This window comes from Microtus ochrogaster, chromosome 15 (genome assembly GCF_000317375.1).
Source record: "Microtus ochrogaster isolate Prairie Vole_2 chromosome 15, MicOch1.0, whole genome shotgun sequence".
Taxonomy (NCBI): domain Eukaryota; kingdom Metazoa; phylum Chordata; class Mammalia; order Rodentia; family Cricetidae; genus Microtus; species Microtus ochrogaster.
In genome coordinates this window covers 26,286,628-26,304,312 of record NC_022017.1, presented here as the reverse complement: position 1 = coordinate 26,304,312, position 17,685 = coordinate 26,286,628, and the positions used below count along the sequence as shown (strand labels likewise).

Sequence of the window (17,685 nt, the reverse complement as noted above, 5' to 3'; positions counted from 1 at the left end):
TATCGCTGATACTTCTGTTTAGAACCTCAGCATTGCCCACGGCCACCAATGGAACTACAGGTGTAGGCGGAAGAAGGACGGACAAACTCTCAGCACCCGAGACACTGAGCTGGGATACGCTGTGGCTGTTAGATGATGAGGGAGGCACATGTTTGCTCAAGGGCTTACACAGACTGTGGGGCACTCGATGTTTCCAGTTCCCTTGTCATTAGCTCTGCGGGGCTTTTATGAGATTTCCCTCTGGAAGCACAGCACGCTCCCCTGCTAGGCGACAGCCTTGGGGAGGTTAGGATTTGTAAAGCTTTTGCTTCTCCTTTACACAGACACACACACAACAGCATTGTATCCACAAGGGCATCAGTCACAGCAACGGCAGTTTCCAAAGTCCTTCCCCAGCACCAAGGCTGTGCTGCCATTTCGAAGTGCAGTTCTTTCTGTCACTGACAGGACACCAAAGCTCCAAGTGTGATTTGCCATCATGAGACAAAATTAAGACGCCTCCGGCATCCAGTGTTTAAGTCACCGGTATAAAAGACTTCAGTGAACCTTCTCTGCTAGTCCTAAGACTCACATTTCCTCGCAGAGCTGCTTAGGGCAGGGGCTGTCGCTGCCTTTACCAACACAACCACTAGCAGCACCACTACCATGAGCACAACCACTCACATTTTAATCACTGTTATCACCAGAAAAGCACCACCATCCTTCCTATCACCACTATAATCACCATTATGGTCACCATCATCATCATAGTCATCAACATCAGCATGGGCACCATCACCACCATGGTCACCATCACCATCATGGTTACCACCACCATCTCCATCATGGTCACCATTACAATCACTGTGGTCACCATCACTACCATGGTCACCACCACCACCATGGGAACCATCACCAGCATGGTCTCTACTAGCACCACAGTCAACACCATCACCACCATGGTCATCATCACCACCATAGCACCATCATCCCTATGGTAACCATCATTACCATGGTCACCATCACTAGCATCATGATCACTACTACCATACAATCTAGTTCAGACGAACCCAGAATTATTTTCATGAGAATATGATGATCTAGGGTCTGGATCTTCACGTACAACCTAGGCCTTGTCAAAAGAAAAAAAAAAGTCAACCCAGTGGGAACAACATTTTGGATGAAAGTTCAGTGACCCACCCCTTGGGTGTCTGATGCATCTGACAAGCGGTCAACAGTGTGACAGGAGATGTTGCTGAAGACTTGGCCTTGTGTGGCCTCAGATCAAACAATCATTAGGAAAGCTGTCAGTGACACACACAGGCCAGACCTAGGGAATGAGCTGGGCACAGAACAAAGCAGCCTGGGATGGGGAGCATGAGGGAAGCTCAGGCTGAGGCTGGATCTGGGAGGGGACACCCACGGAGGAACTGGGGAAAGGCACCATGCGGGTACCCACTGAGTGCTTCTCTCCCAGGCACAGTTTGGGCCGTGTCAGATGCGAAGTCTGAAGGTCCAAGAGGAAGCCTCAAAGAGCCATGCCCAGCTCAGCCCCACTCACTGTCCCTGGCCATTTGTTACCACGACAGAGATAACGAACACAACTCCACAGTCTCTGTGGTCTTCAGCATAGCGCCTAAGAGCTCCTAGGATGTGGGAGAGACATGTGCAAAGACCACGGGGTCTCATGAGAAGAGAAAAGCCAGGTGTCACCGCCGGGCCACCTCCGCATGCTGCCCTGCACACAGTGACGAGCAAGGGTGAAGTGGCAAAAAGAACAGAAGGTAATGCAGAACGGAAGGGGCTCATCCTCAGTGTTCTCAGCTCTCAGGCGACAGACCTGGAGTCAGAATGAAGTCCTCAGCCAGGATGGGACTGTCGGAGCTCAGGCACGGATGACATCAGTAAACCATTGGAACAGTGTTAGCCCACCTGTCTTAGTTAGGGTTTCTATTGCTGTGAAGAGACACCATGACCACAGAAACTCTTACAAAGGAAAACATTTAATTAACTGGGGTTGGCTTGTAGTTTCTGAGGTTTCGTCCATTACCATTATGGCAGGAAGTGAGGCAGTGTACAGGCAGAAGCTGGAGAAGGAACTGAGAGTTCTACGTCTTTTTTCCCCCAATATTTTGAAATGTTATTTATTGATTTTTTATGTATTAGTGTTCCGCATGTATACCTAAAGGCCAGAAGAGGGCATCAGATCCTATTATAGATGGTTGTGAGGCACCATGTAGGTGCTGGGAATTGAACTCAGATCCTATGGTCACCATGGAAGAACAACCAGTGCTCTTAACCATTTAGTCATCTCTCCAGCCCAAATTCTATATCTAGATCCACAGGCAACAGGAAGTGAACTGTCCCACTGGGCATGGTTTGAGCATATATGAGACCTCAAAGCCTGTCCCCACAGTGACACACTTCTTCCAACAATAGTGTTGGAAGTGTTGGAGGCACTCTTAATAGTGCCTCTCCCTATGGTCCATGCATTCAAACACATGAGTCTTTGGGGACCACACCTATTCAAACCACAGCTACCTGAGCTTCCAGCCCCAGGCTCAGGAAAAAGAAGGACACAGTTCCTCACAGCCCTCCGGTCAGATCTGTCCCCAGTTCCTGTCTCACCACTGTTGATACTGGCAATAACCTTATCCCATAATCCTGGACACTCGCAGGGACAGGCTTACCGAGAGGCATGCTTACACGGCACGACCACAACAGGTAAATGAGCCCAGCCAGCTCCATCCCTACCCAACTCAGTGCTCTTAGCCCATTCCCATTCCCACCAGCTGGGACCTCTGTTGTTCCATTGTGGCAGTCACTGTTCACAGGAAAGCCAAGCTGAGTGACAGTGTGGCAGAGAAGTGGGGGATCAAGATGGCTCTACGTGGCCTCTCAGTCCTGCCCAGGCTCCTTGCCAGACCCTCTGCCCCATTGCCAGTTCTCCGTGCCTGTCCAACTCTGTGCCGCTCCAAGTTCATCTGCTAAGGAGGCAGTAGGGTTCACCCCAACATTACAGATCCAGAAACTGACTAAAAATCTCAGCCTCTTGGTCAAGCAGGAGGGCCAACAACCGGGGTGACCATTTGGCACTGACCCTCGCATAAACAGCAATCTGGTTCCCATGCCGGGTTCCCCAGGTGCCAGCAGCTCCTTAGCTCCTCATTCAAATATTCAAACCCCCCACCAAACAATAGGTTTGGAAAATCAGGCCAGCATCCTTTCCACAGCCAAGGAAACTCAGCAGCCTATCCACCTCAGCTCTCCCTGTAAGAACAGACAGTGACAGAGAAGCCAGGGGGTGGTCAGCACAAGCCTGGCATCCCCATCTCCTAACAGAGGAGAGCATGTCTCACTTATAACCCCACTGAGGTACCTGGCTGAAGTGACACCCATGGTTCATGTCTACCTAGAACCTTGGACTCTGACCTTAACCAGAAACAGGGTCTTGACACCTAGCTTTGTTGAGGTTATTCTAAGACAGAGTGGCTCCCAAACCTATTCTAAGACTGGTGCTCCCATAAGAAGAGGAAGGCAATGGCACAACCAAACAAATCTGACCACGAATAGGTAGAAGAGCAACAGGCTGAGGCCGCAGCTCCATCCGTATGTACTAGCTTGCCTGCCATGCACAAATCCCTGGATCACTCAATCCCCAACACAGAGTCTGAAGCCAGCCTGGACTAAATGAGACCCTGTCTCAAAAACAAAAACACAAACCAAAAGGAGAGAAATGACAGAGGCCACCAAAGAGGGAACACAGCTTGTGAAGATGCAGACAGAGCCTAGAGCAAAGTGTCCACAGGACAGCGTACACCAGGAACCAAAGATAGGACAGGTGGGAGGATCCTTCCCTGGGGCCTTTGAGAAAACTTGGTTCCATAGGTTACTTCAGACTTCTGGTGTCCAGAGCCATTAGCTAGCTCACTGTTGCTTTAAGTCCCCAAACTGTACTGACACCATGATCCCAGGACACACACGGCTGAGGGACAGTTGCAGCTCAGAAGACAGTAACTGGATGAGGTCTCTGAGATCTGGACAACCATAGTCCGGCACCCTAACTAGCCCTTCTTCCTATCCTGGAGACCTCTCTGCAGGCTCCATCTATCAGGAACCTCTCTGCCATGACTCCCCACTTGCAGGCGGCTGCCGCGGTAAATCAGAAGTTGCACAGATCTCCACTTCCACGGCCATCTCCAAGTGAGTGTGATCATAAGAACGAAGCACAGATAAAAATACTCCAGCCCAGGGATCGCTCAGTGAGCATCAGAAAGTGTACAAGGCAGTACATGTCACTTGCGGGACCCCATCTGAGCATGGGCTGCACACCTTGTAGGCACAGGCCACCACCCCTCTGTGTGGCAACCCCAGGCTAGAGTCTGGACCTCCAGTAGCAAGTTTATCTTCATTACGGAGTAAACAAACCCTAAAAGAGGCAAACATAACCTTAGGAAAGCACGGGAGGGGCACACACACATTCTTCTCTTGAGTCACCAGGGCTGGGGCACGAGGGGGGGATAAATTACTACACAAGTCCAGCCGCACTGGGATGTAATAAAATGTGTTGCTAAGATACAAGTACCAAGGAAGTTCATTAAAGGCCGCTTTACCCCTGGCTGCCAGCCTCTTCCTCCTTCCAAGGCGGCTTATTTGGTGCCGTCCCTTGTGTTTATAATTAGATCCACAGTACGAGAGGCCAACCTGCCCATTCACGTCCACTCAGCAGAATGCATTAATAAAATAACTTAGGTATGCTGGCCTGGGCCTCAGTGTTGGGGTAGAGCTGGAAGTCTATTTCACTTAAAGAGCCCCACTCACCCAGCTAAACGGCAAACACCCCTGAGGAACCTCAATGGCCCTCTGGTTATGCAACCTCTCTGGTTACACTGCATTCAGCCATGTTTGCTCATACCAGGACAGCAGAAAAGGTACACCTGGGAAGCCCAGACACATCACGGCCTCCAAGCATGTCAGCGTCTGGCAGAGCCTCAGCGGGTCAGCCCTCATGTTCTCTCAGTAGCCACCATGAGATGCTGGCAGGGGACAAGAGGTGAGGAAGGGAAGCCACTTCTAGGCTGTGGCTCAACCCACTGGAGTTATCAAAGGGTTGACTGAGAGGAAGAAGCTAGACCTTGTCTGAGAGAATAAGTGGCTGCCTACCTTAGAGAGGCTCTGGATGAGCAGGGAGTATGAGAGTTGGTACTCAGGTGCGTCCCTTCTTGCTAGGAGTGTTTGGAAGTCTGCTTCCTCTCATGCTGAGGTCTATCCTCCCCATCTGAAGTCTGGGAACTCAGGTTACCACCAGGCCATCAGAGAACAGTGAACAAGCATAACATTGGTTATGTTTGTTTCTTAGCAAGTCTGAACCCGGAATCTCCACGTGAGAGAAGCAGCTGGCTTTAGCCTGAGTCATAGCCTTTTCTCCTTTAGGATGGAGGGGTGACTGGCATCACAAGTAACCCCACAAGCTCGTCCAGCCTTTGTGTGAGTCTCAGATGCTGTTAACCCTGACCCCCATAAAGCTGATCCCAGCATGCAGGGCTAGGAGCAGATTTAAAGAGGGGAGGGGTGCTGTACAGCAGAGGAACACCCAATCCTTCCCAGCTCTCTTGTCTTCTGGCCACACTGACCATCTTCATGCAAGAAAGTGAGTCCTCAGCCCAGAGAGTATGGGGAGAGTCGCCTACCCACCCTACTGCAGCAGGCTCCAACATCACCTTCTTCGTGAGAACCTCTGGTCACCCTACTTAAAGGGCCCACCCACATCATGTACCCCATATTCCTGACTTGGCTAGAGTACTTGCCACCCCCTAATCGCCAAATTTCACTTACTGTGTTTGACCATCACCCGCTTGAGGCTGGCAGTACCACCTGTCCGTGTCCTGTCACCATGCTGACCCAGCACTGTCCTACACAAGCTAAATGTCACAGTGTGTTCAGGAGCCACGGCTACTGCAGCCTTCCCCCACGAGTGTGCCCCTGGACAGCACCCACACTCATAAAGGTTAGGGGCACCCCAGAGAATACACAAAAAAAGGGCTTAAGAACTGTGTCACCCCAGTGTCTTTCCAGTTCCCCGTGCTCAACACTCTGGGTCACACGAGTCCCAGCCTCACCTTTAAGAAACCATATACAGGTGGCCCTCGGCACACCTTTCAAAGTTCCCACACCCACCATCATGCCTGCAGCGACAACAGCCTCGCGCCACGACCACACCAGTGGCTAGCATGTTCCTTTTCTTTCTTAGCCAGCACAGACTCCTTGTGGGGGGAGAGGGGTCTGCAGTATAAGCAGAACCCTCACCTAGCAGCCTGCCTGCATGTGCATGCCACCCCCAAGCGGCATTATTAAATCCAGGTGTGCAATACTGCACCGATTGCAGGGACGCTGCCTGTCACTTGGTGAGCTACATCTCCCAGTTCTAGCCCAGGGCCTCCGGTATGTATTTTAATGACATTCTGAAGTTTGTTTACATGTGCGGATTGTCTGTCTACCTGAATGACATGAGACTGCCCCTCCCTTCCTTCCTACTCCCCTATTCCGTCCCTGCCCTATTCCTTTCCTGTGGGCAGAAAGCCTCCTGAAGCTTCACAGTGACAGTTTGCTGGGCCCTCTAGGCAAAGCCACCTCAGTCCCCCCACCCCACCATCTCCTAAGACTCTGCTACACCTGTTAAGGGATCAGAGAGAGCAGGCATTATGTTCCCTAATGGAAAAGGTCTCACTTGTTATCTGCTTCCAGCACCTCCATTCTAGGGGCTTAGCCCCTCACATGCTCACTGTAGATCTCTATCTCCCAAGTGCAGACTCCAAATGCAGCAAGAAGTGTGTGGGGCTGGGCGACAAACAGGGACACTGGGGCTAAGGCACCAACCTTCACCTACAGTTCTGCAATCTATCTAAGCTGACAGACTTCACATACACAACTCTAGGACGGAACTTGTGAAGGTAGCATGGAAGGCCGCTGCCCCCAGGCATCTAGGAATCACTTTAGAACCAGGAGAGCCTCACCTGGGAACCCTTTCTTAGCGATCTTTCTGTCAACGCACAAGGACATCCCACGCTCTGACCTAAATTTCTCTCCAGGCTCAACACACACACCTAAAGTACCATCTACCACCCTGTGCTCCAGCACAGGGTTTAAGAACTGGCAGCCAGGAGCCAACACCCAGAGTGTCTCTACTTCCTAGCTGTGTGATCTCCACGGTCACTCAACACCCCTGGGCTTCAGCCTACTCCTGGTTAAAACCAAAATTACCAGCAGTCCTTGCTCAGAGGGCCAGGAAAGGGGTGAGTGAGGAGGGATCAGACATCAGAGAAATTTAGGTCAGAGCGTGGGATGTCCTTGTACGTTGACAGAAAGATCGCTAAGAAAGGGTTCCCAGGTGAGGCTCCAAGACACTGGTGTCCAACAGGCAAGGTGTGGATTCCAGCAATGCTGTTTTTTTATTTTTAAAAAAAAGTGCTGAAGTCCAGAGCTTGCTGCACCATCTCATTTAACTGCCTGTTGCCTCTTTAAAATTCACTTCCTGAACCACTTCCTGTACTCTTGGCATGACTGGTAGTGAGCTGCTGGTTTCCCACTTTCTTGCCGAGAAATGCAAGTCTCCAAAGCCAGGAACAATGACCAGGACAGAATGGGATTCCAAAGGCAGAGCTGAAGTAGAGTTTGGGTCTGCTCAGTTTGAAAACTGATGACACTGACCTTTGTTACTGGCCTCTTGAAGACAAGCGAGAGCTTTCTGAGAGGTCTTTCTGTAGGGGAGAGTCACATGGGCCGGCATACACCCTAGGTGGCCTCTGGAGCCCTCCTCACAGATGACCAGAGAGCCTCTGCACATCAAGAGCCTCCGCTGCCAAGGAAGGGACCTCAGAACCAGCAACACCCTTCCGAGCAGAGCACTAGCTCCCACAGACGGTGAAAGAGACAGATTGAGCCCATGATTCTGTTTCCCGAAGAGACAAAGGCATCAGACAGAGAACCTACTCCGTCACAGGGTGAACCTCGTGGCCAGGAGCTCTAATGAGGCATCGAGGGATTGCCAAAGTTATCATCAGCGCCATCTCACTGAAAAAAAATCCAGGTCTAATTGAAATCAACTGTAGAGTTCTGACAGCAGGTGCTTTGAGAGGCAAAAATCAAAGCAAACTCTCTGGGTGAACTGAAAAGGATGCCACCGTCAGCAGTCACCTTCGTCAACTACTCCCATGGGTGACGAGTGCAGGACACAGGACACCTCCCACAGGAAAGGCTAGAGCACACTTACAGCACTCTGTAGAAGACCGGCTGGTGATTCTGGGTTCACTCAGGAGAAACCCGAGTCCAACCAAGAATCTCAAAGCGGTAATGTCACTCACTTGAAGTTTTCCTTGACTATGGGGTTCGGTGAAACTTTCCCAACCACTGTCTCACTTCCTCCAATGGCCTGGTGAGGGAAGGGTCCCATCCCCGCCCTCATTACAGCAGGCACACAAATGCACAGAGGCAAAATGGCTTAGCCTGGGACCCGAGGATCTGGGGAGAGAGGCAAGGTCCTGAGCATCACGCCATCCCCAGTGATGCAGAACATGTCCCAAAGCGGACGAGGATGCCACAGACAAACAGAAAGGGCAGTTCCATTCTCCATGCTTGTTATCTGACCCAGGAAAGTTCCCTTTCCTTATCTGTTCAGCAGACGGGGTTGGCCAGCCCTATCTGAGCCAAGGCATGGAATACCCTGAGAATTAGGTAGGAAGGTCCTTACTGAGAGCTTGAGTGACATCCTTTTTGGGCACAGGCACAGGCAGTACCGCAAGGCCATGTGACTGTATTTGCGGTGTTCCCAGTTTCTCTGCCAGGGCAAATTCACTTCCTTGGAGCCGTCCCTCAACCTGAGAGCGCTCACTGCTTCCTCAGCTGCTGAGAACTAAGTGTCTTGAGTCAAAACCTCACTGGGCCTCGAGGAGCAGGTAGACACACCCACCTTCCCGGCTGTGTGAGAATGTTCATCTGCAGAAACCACATAGAAGTGCTCCACATCCCCAGGCCTGGGCAGCAGCCCTTCACACACCAGTGGGATTGATGAACAGGAGTGTTTCAGACAGAGGCCCATAAGGCTCTGCCAACAGTGAGAACCAAGTTCAGAGACAGGATGACTATGTGCTATGTCAGAGAAAGACATTTATCTACATTGTGTGTGTGTGTGTGTGTGTGTGTGTGTGTGCTTCTGTCTATATGTATGTATGTATGTATGTATGTATGTATGTATGTATGTGTGTGTCTGTGAGCATATACCCTACAGAACACAACAGCTGAGCATGCCCCCAGGACTCACACTGATAGGGCCCCTCAGACAGGATGGGCAATTAAGAGAAGATGACTTTTAAAGTCTTCAGATCTGTTCTTCTACCTTCCCAACAAGCACAAGCTGCTTTCATAGCAAAAACTTCTTGTAGAATTCTTAGTGAGCGTGGCATTGTGCACCTTTGGTTCCAGCACCTGGGGATGTGGTGGGGTGGGGTGGGGTGGGAGAGTATTGAGAGCTTGAGGTCAGCCAGGGCTATATAGTTAGATCTATAAAGATCCCCTTTATCCCTGAAATGCTACTTCAAAGCATGAGAATGGCAATTATTTCTCTGATCACAAAGATGCGTGGGGTTGGAGAGCTGGCTCAGCAATGAGGAGTGTCTGCTTCTCTTTCTGAGGACCTGGGTTCATGGAAACACCCGAGTTCCCTGTAACTCCAGCTTCAGGGGATCCAATGTCCTCTTCTGGCCTCAATAGGCACCTGCACACCTCTCTCTCTCTCTCTCTCTCTCTCTCTCTCTCTCTCTCTCTCTCAGACACACACACACACACACACACACACACACAACGGGAGTGGGTAGAGAGGCAGAGGCACAAAAACTGGCTCAGAGTACTTGCTGCTCTTCCAAAGGACCTGGGCTCCGATTTCAGTAGCCATGCTGGGCAGCTCACAACCACCTGCAACTCCCTTCCTCTCTGGGTTTAACTGCCAGGAAGCCTATTAGCATCCCTACCTCCTACTTGGAAGTTTTACTCAGGACACCAGCTCCACCTTGTCACAGCTGAGTTCAGAGGGCACAGGCACTCTCCTCCAGGTTGCCTGTCTTCAGACTCATGGCATGACCTTACAGCACCTTCCAGAAGTTCCTCGAAACTCAGCTGTCCACACCCACTCTGTCAGGGAGTTCACCGCACTCTTCTCTAGGACCCCTCATTTCTGTGATGTACTCTTAAAATCTACTGTTCACCCCTGGAACCATCAGATCATCACTGCTAATCCCCATGTCCTCCCTACCCTGAGAACAAATATAGCGGAGTGCTCCTTCCCCATGGAGTGCTCCTTCCCCATGGAGCTTACAGCCTAACAAGGCAAAGACAGTGGACACCCAGTCCTCCCCAAAGGCGGGGATGTGCTTGGGGTATAGGGAAGTTACAATGGAGCAACCAAAATGTCCTGTGCCAAGTTCAGAGAGCTGGAGGAGGTGGACGACCCCTGGCAGAGAATGAACAGTAGGGGGCACCCTAGGGTTCCATTAAGAAGCAAAAGCAGCCCAATGAAGGGTGTGAGGCACAGCTCACAGCTCAAGTTATGTAAGTCACTATGATGAAGAAGACAGCAGGAGGGGCTGGAGAGATGCCTGCTAAAAGGTAGGGCACATTCATGCCCATCAACAGGTGAGCGGATAAGCAAACGTGCAGCACCCACTCACAGGTTATTCCAATATCAGGGGAAGGAGGAAGCAAAACAGCTTCCAACACGAGAAGGAGCAGAGGAAAGGAGCCAAGCCCAATAGCACACAAAGCAGGCATAGTTACAGCTGCGTTCATACGAAGATCCAAAACAGGCAACTCTCAGGCAGAAAGCAGGTGAGAAGTGAGTGGCACTGGGCCAGGGAGAAGGCGGTGCCTAGTATCCGGGTGATGAAAATGCTCTCAGTCGGATGCTAGCAATGGCATGGGGCCTGTGATGTAGGAAAAAAATCCAACTCCCTGTGGGTGACTAGGAGATGGGAACTGTGTCTCCACAACACAGAGTGGAAAGGGCTTCTGAAGCCTTCCAGAAGAGGACAGCACTGAGCAGGGTAGCAGAGAGCGGAGGAAAGCCGTCCAATGGAGGGCTCTGGTGGAGCTGGGTCCAAGCATACACAGGGCCTGCTGCCCAGTCCCAAGCACTTGCCTGCATATGAAACATGAGGCCTTTCTCACTGGTGCCTTCCCTTTAACGTATAACTATACTGTTTTAAAACAGATCGGCATTCTTGCTTGGGAAGAAGACCGATGCTGACCTTTCTAGAGTGAAAAGCTCAGAAAACAAAACAGTCTTTGAGTCCACAGACTCGGGGTGGGTGCTCTCAGAACAAACCAGCACATACTCAGGTGTCAGGCTCTCTGGTGTCTGCCCTAGAGAGTGAATCATGCTGAAGACATGATTCAGGACCCGCGAGCTCCTGATACATAATCCCTTTCAAGAAGACAGATTTTTATTGCCACACTTGAGGACAGCCCCTTGGAATCCGAGACCATAAAATCGATAGATCAGGCGATGCCCCAGACTCCAAGTTCACCTCCAGGATCTCTCTAGCCAGACCGCAGCTCCACGGCAATTCAGACAGAGCCCCTCCTAACTCTGCTCACAGTGAACTGCAGGACGACAAAGAACTCCAAAGGAGGGGAAGAGACCCCATATTTATGACATGCCTGATATTTAGACAAAGTGTTTCTTGTGCTTTACAATGAAGATTAAATGTTACTGCATCTCAGCACGTGCCGCAAATCCTCAGAGTGGAACCACTGGGAAAGTTAATAGAGGCTTCACACAGCAGGTCTTGAGTCCGTCCTCCTCCAGACCCAAGACCCACATGGCAGGTTGTTTATTGGGGTCACCCCCTCCCTTCTTCTGGAGGGGGGTATGTATTCCCCTTGCAAAAACACAAGGAACATAGTAGGTACTTGTACTTAACCCAAGACCCCCAGTGATGGGAAGAAAACTACACAAAATTTCTCACCCTTCCTTTGACCAAGCCACTTCAAGAAGTCCTTTTAATATGCGTCTATTACTCAAAGTAAACGAAAGGCAAAAACAGAACATCCCATGCCAAGGGCCCTCTTGAGGAACTGCAGGTGAGACACTGCCGGACATTACCCTACTGCTACTGTATGTCTAACGGAGGAAGGTAACCTACCAATTCCTTCCTCTTAGTATATAGTTCATCACCTGACTGAGAACTTTTAATCGAAACGTAAGCTTTTTATTTCATATTCCAACATATCCCACAGGAAAAACATCTCTGGAGGTGGAAAAGCTAACACGTTCCCCCAAGTAACTCTACAAAGAGATTGTACTTTGAATTCTCACTGAATTAAAATATGCATTATACTACACCTGACTTACAAAATAATCCCACCCTCACTCCTGTACTGCAGCTTCTACTGGGCAAGTTTTGTGGCGTCCAAACCCAGCGGGTTCACAACTCTGACCGGATTTTGGAGTCCTCTCTGACCTTGTAAATCCACCTGCCCCCAGCCAAACTGTCAATCACCACCAAAGTCCCCGAGGGGACAGCAGGGAACGTTAAAGCCACCAGCTCGTCGTTGCAGAGGTGAACTCAAAGCCTGCCGCAGCCAGCAAGGGAGAGACAGGCAACTCTATTAGCATGCTGCACCCGGCCTCGGGCCCCCTCCTCTCCCTCTTTTATGAGCCCTTGTTATATAAAGGCCACAAAGAGAAACAGAAAAGCAGACTTGCGGTCACAAACACAAGTTCCGATGGTCGGGCCAAACCCTGGCTGCCTACCAGATGTTATTTTTAGGCGTCTAAACGAGAAACATTTTTAAAAGGCCAGAGAACAAAAGTTTTCTGGCTTCCTTTCTTTCTTTTAAAGCACTCACACAAAAAAGATGGAGGCACTGTACGCTTGCAGGCAATACTCCCGAATTCAAATTTAAAGGCAAAGACGTCCTGGGGGTAGAAGGATTGGTTCCCTCTCCCAGCGGCAAGCTCTATCTTCAAACAGGATTTTCAAAGATTTCCTTTGTAGCCTTATCTAAATTCCAGCATTCAGGATAATAAATAGCTACTCATTTACTATCATAAAAATTTAAACAGCCCCTGAAATAGTTGCCACAATACAGAGGAAACGATCGCGGGGAATCTCGAAAAGACCCACTTCAGATAGTGAAACTACAGCCTCGAAGCGCCCACATAAAGAGACATTGTTGCGAAGAGAGTCGCCTAGCACTGGCTTTCCCTTTTAAATCTACTCCGAGCCCAAGACTCCACAACTTCATGTTTTACACAGGCTATCACACTGTTCCGGGTTTGTTGTTAAGATTTTTTTTTTCAAGTATGTGGTTTGATTCTACACAGTGATTAAACATCTTTGTGCTCTGCGAGGAAGGGTCTTCTAACCCCTCCCCCTCCAAAAATGGCATCGAAGCAATCAAAATGGTAATGCCGGGCCTGGGTCCCCTCCCCCCGCGAACTCCCCGACTTCGTAGGGGCCGCGCACAGGCCCCCCTCCGGCGGGAATGGAAGCTTCCACTCGCGGACGGGGGCGCGCAGCCGAGGGGTGCAGGGGCCGGTTCCGACAGAAAGGGGCAAATGCCTGACTCCCCGGCCTACAGGTCCAGCAGGGCGCCCCCTCCCACCACTTTGCAACTTTAAAGACTCGGCTTGGAGCACAGGCCTGCGAGTCAATCCATATTCCCGGGGGACTTAGAGAGGCCGGCCGCTGGGGAGGGGGGACCCTCACGGGCTCGGGGAAGGGAGCCGGCCAGGCGAGGGTCCCCAGGCTGCCCTTGTCCGGGGCGGGCAGCGGCATTCCGAAGGAAGCGAGAGCGATGCCAGGGTGCTGGCGGCGGGAGGGAGGAGGGAGGGGCGCGCCCCCGCCTGCTGCCTCGGAGACCCGTGTGCACCATTGGCTGTACCGCTCAAAGTTCTCGGCCGGCGGCGCGCAAGGGGCGGGGGCGCGCGCGGAGGGGGAGGGGCGCGGGGGCGCGCGGCCGGCCGGGCTCCGGCGGCGGCATCTGTTCGTGGTGCTGAAACCTGGAGCGCTGAGCTCAGCGCAACTAACTCACAATGGACAACTTTTCCTTGCCGAGGGGGCGGCGGGCGCACACCCCCATGGCTGGAGCTCCTGACGGGTCTCCATATTACCTTTTAGGCATAGACACCCAAGTTGGGGCAGAACTGGGGGGGTCCTGGGGGCCCCTTTCTTTTGTTCCCCGGGAGCTGGCCTCAGGTTCCGAGAATAAAAAGTGAGGCCGGCGGGATGGCATGGCAGGGAGGGGGCCGGCCAGGAGAGGGATCACCGGACCAGGCCGGCGGTGCCACGCGGAAATGGCTTCTAAGGAGTTTGGGGTGCAGGCCCAAATTGTAGTCCCCTTTCGTCCCCCTCCCACCGCAGCAGGAATCGGGGGATGCCAAGGCAGGGGAATGTCCACGTTCCCAAAACATGTCCACCGCTCAAAATGGACGCCGGGCAGCCGGCGCCTCGGAGGTACGGCGCGGATCTTTGGGCGGCCTCCGGAGCCTCACGCTCCCCTCAGCCGCCACCAACCAGCTCTTTTTATCAAGAAAGGGAGGGCAGCAACTTTGAGGAATGCAGTCAGACCCCCACGGGAGTCGGTGTGTGGAACGCCCGCACGGGCACTTTTTAGGGTGCTGCCAAAGTGCCCGGCGACCCTCCCTGGGCCCCGGTCCTCGGTGGAGGTCAGGCCCCCTCCTTACTTGTTTGTCGCTGAGCGCTGCGATCCGTGGCTGCCTTTCGTGGAGCTGCTTCTTGAGGTCGCCGTTCTACGGAGACACAGAGGAGTGGGCTCAGCCTGGCCGCCCGGGGGTGAGGGGGGCGGTAGGTGAGCCCCGATCCTCGCGCCCCCACCACCCAATGCCAGGAGGGCCAGGCCAGTCGCAGCGCGCCCCAAGTTTCTGGGGCCGCGTCCCGCACACGGACGACCGTGCAATGTCGTGCGGAGCCGCTTACCTGTGGCTGCCGCCTCATTGGGGCAGCTCCCGGGGCGGGGCGGGGGCCGAGGCCACCCGGCGGCGCGCCCCGAGCCGTGCAAGTTTGCAGGCCGGGGTGCGGGTGCAAGTGAGTGTGAGAGTGTGTGCCGGGGGAGGGGGGACGAACAAAGAGCCAAGTAAACACGGCGAGTCCGTGTCGAGCAAAGCTCATAAATATTCAAGTCGCGTCCTAATCTCCCCAACACACACACACATACACGCGCACGCCGCAATACCGTTCGGGCACCGGCCGCCACGGCGCCGCTCGCCTGAGTCACAATCGCCAAAACTACTTTTGCCTAACAGTCGGTGCCGGGTTGGGCCCGGCTCAGGAGGTTGGAAGCGGGCCTGTCCATGCACCCTGTTCCCAAGAGAGCTCTAGGAGGGTCCCCTTTCTCGGTGCCCGAGTTTTGCAAACCGGGTGGCGACAGAAAAGACGCCGGGCTGGGGTCCCATGCGTCCTGGACCTACAAACAGTGCAGGATCGCCCAGAAGCTACGGGGACAAGGAGATCCAAGGGACATGGCCCCGGGACATGCTCCAGGAGGGGGCCTGCTCCCAAGCATCCATGTGATCAAGAGTTAGATACAGAAATCTGGTCCCTCCAGCCTCTACTTCTCAGGTCACAACTCCTCTCCGACCCAGGTCCCCGGACCACCTACCTGGTGGCGCGCGAGTTCCACCGCGAGCGCCTCGGACCGGCTTTGCAGCTCCATCGCCACAACTTGGGCAGCACTTTGCGCTCACTTTGGCCCGAGCTCGCGGGAAGTTGTGCTGCTCAGCGGGGACCAGACCGGGAGAGCTCGGATCCGACGTCCAGGCACTAGGGGACACTAGTCCCCCCCTGCAGCGCCGACAGGAAAGGGGGCTGACGAGGGGAAAGAAAGGCGAGCTTGCGCCCAACTCTTCCGGCTGCCGCTAAGTTGCGCCGGCTGCCCGGGCTGCCTGCGCCTCCCGGCGCATGGCTCCCCGGCGCCGGGAGCCCCGCGCAGCCCCCCAGCGCGCGCCCTGCCGCCTCCCGCTCCAGCTGACCGCTGGTAGGGACTATATTTCCTCCGGCGCGCGCCTGGATCTCGCTGGGGCCGCGGCAAAGTTGTGCCTCGGCACGATGCTAATTCGGCAGTGCCCGGATGGAGCGGGCCGGGGCGGCAGGGGGCGGTGCCGGGAACCAGCCGCCCGGCCGGCCCCGCCCCGTCCGCGCGTGCGCACTGCGTGCGACCCGGCGACCGAGCCCCGGGAACAAAAGTGGCGGCTGAGTGGAGCGCAAAGTCGCGGCTGTCAAAGCGGGGCGCCCGAGCTAACTCCTCGGTTTGCAGACAAGAGCCGGGAGAACCGGGAATACTCTCGCGGTCCCACTCCGGGGGCGACACTTCCCGCCGCAAGCTGAGATGCCACCGAACTGTTTCTCGCACCTCCTTCCTCCTCCACTTCCCCTCCTCGCCTCGCTCTCCGGTTTCATTGAAATCACCCCCGTCCTCTCCCGCCTGCGCGCCCAGCGCTGCGACTCAAGATACTAAATTAGTCCTGTCGCTAGAGTCCCCGCACTTGATGGCCGCCGTGGTGTTTAAACACTATGAAAACTGATCTCTTGGCTATCCCTTTAATGATTTTTTTACACTCACAATTAAACTCTCAACAGATGTCACTAGACTTTTTTTTTCAGACAGTTGTTAAAATCGTAAACACGCTGGGTCAGTGTGACATAAGACGGTCATAACTACGCTGAGGAGATGGTGTTTCAGAACTCCCAGTTCCAGAGCTGGGGTCAACGTCTCGGAGTCGAGATTACGGCGGTGGAGTTTCCTGTCCTCATCAATTACTGTCGGGGGAGGGGGGGAGCTTTGTGCCCTGCTGGGCGCTAGCAGGCTAGCATGTTGCAAAGAGGCAGGGAGAAAGGGGGGCCTCCGTGTCAGAGTAAATGTGAATTGATGGCGACTCATAACTGACTCTTTCCATGGGTCACCAGGAAGGAGGGAAAAAAGGGAGGGAGAAACAAACAAACCAAAAAAGAAAAACAGGCTCACCCAGTCAGAAATGCCCCTTCAGTGGGTGCCAACACTACACATTCCCTTTACCCCTCAGCAGAAATCAGTTCCTCTCTCTCTCTCTCTCTCTCTCTCTCTCTCTCTCTCTCTCACACACACACACACACACACCAGAACACCGGTGTTGTTAGGGCTATATGCAGCGTGGGTCACAGATGACTAAGATGAGATCAGACTAGTTCCTCCCACTTCTGGGTTAGCCCCAGTTCAAGACAATGTCTCCCACTGCGGAGAGGAGCTGTATTGGCGCCTTTTATGTTGCTGCAATGAAACACCATGCCAAAGGCCATTTCTAGAGCTGTGTATGTGTCAGGGCTTACTTTTCCAGAAGGATAAGAGTCCATCATGGCAGAGGAGAGGTGACAGAAACAGAAGCTGAGGGCTTACCTCTCCAACCACAAGCAGGAAACAAGAGAATGACCGGAGAATGTCCAGTTGAAACCGTCTGCCCCTGGTGATATTTCTTCCTCCAGTAGGGCCACACTTCTAAACCTACCCAAATAGCACCACCAACTTGGGATCATGTATTCAAACACCTGAGCTTATAGGGGACATTAGTACTCAAACCACCACAGGAGCCGTGCAGGATCCGGAACCAAGGTCCACTTCATGACTGTGGAAGGGACAGTTGTTTGTAGATGAGCTACTATA

The 17,685-nt window shown here is 53.1% G+C and overlaps 1 protein-coding gene across 2 annotated transcripts in view; it reads right to left on the bottom strand.

The window, feature by feature from the left end:
- Positions 1-16,062, bottom strand: part of Phf21b (PHD finger protein 21B) — a 67,724-nt gene extending 51,662 nt beyond the window's left edge. Inside the window, exons 1-2 of one of the 2 annotated variants that reach the window (XM_026782770.1) lie at positions 15,652-16,062; positions 14,717-14,782 (exon numbers count right to left, since the gene is read on the bottom strand). In XM_026782770.1, coding sequence (XP_026638571.1) covers positions 14,717-14,782; positions 15,652-15,705 — 120 coding nt within the window. In that variant the 5' untranslated portion in view covers positions 15,706-16,062. Of the gene's footprint in view, positions 1-14,716; positions 14,783-14,969; positions 15,084-15,651 lie in introns of those variants that run through there. The other variant, XM_005354414.2, reaches the window with a different exon arrangement.
- Positions 16,063-17,685: the final 1,623 nt, after the last annotated feature.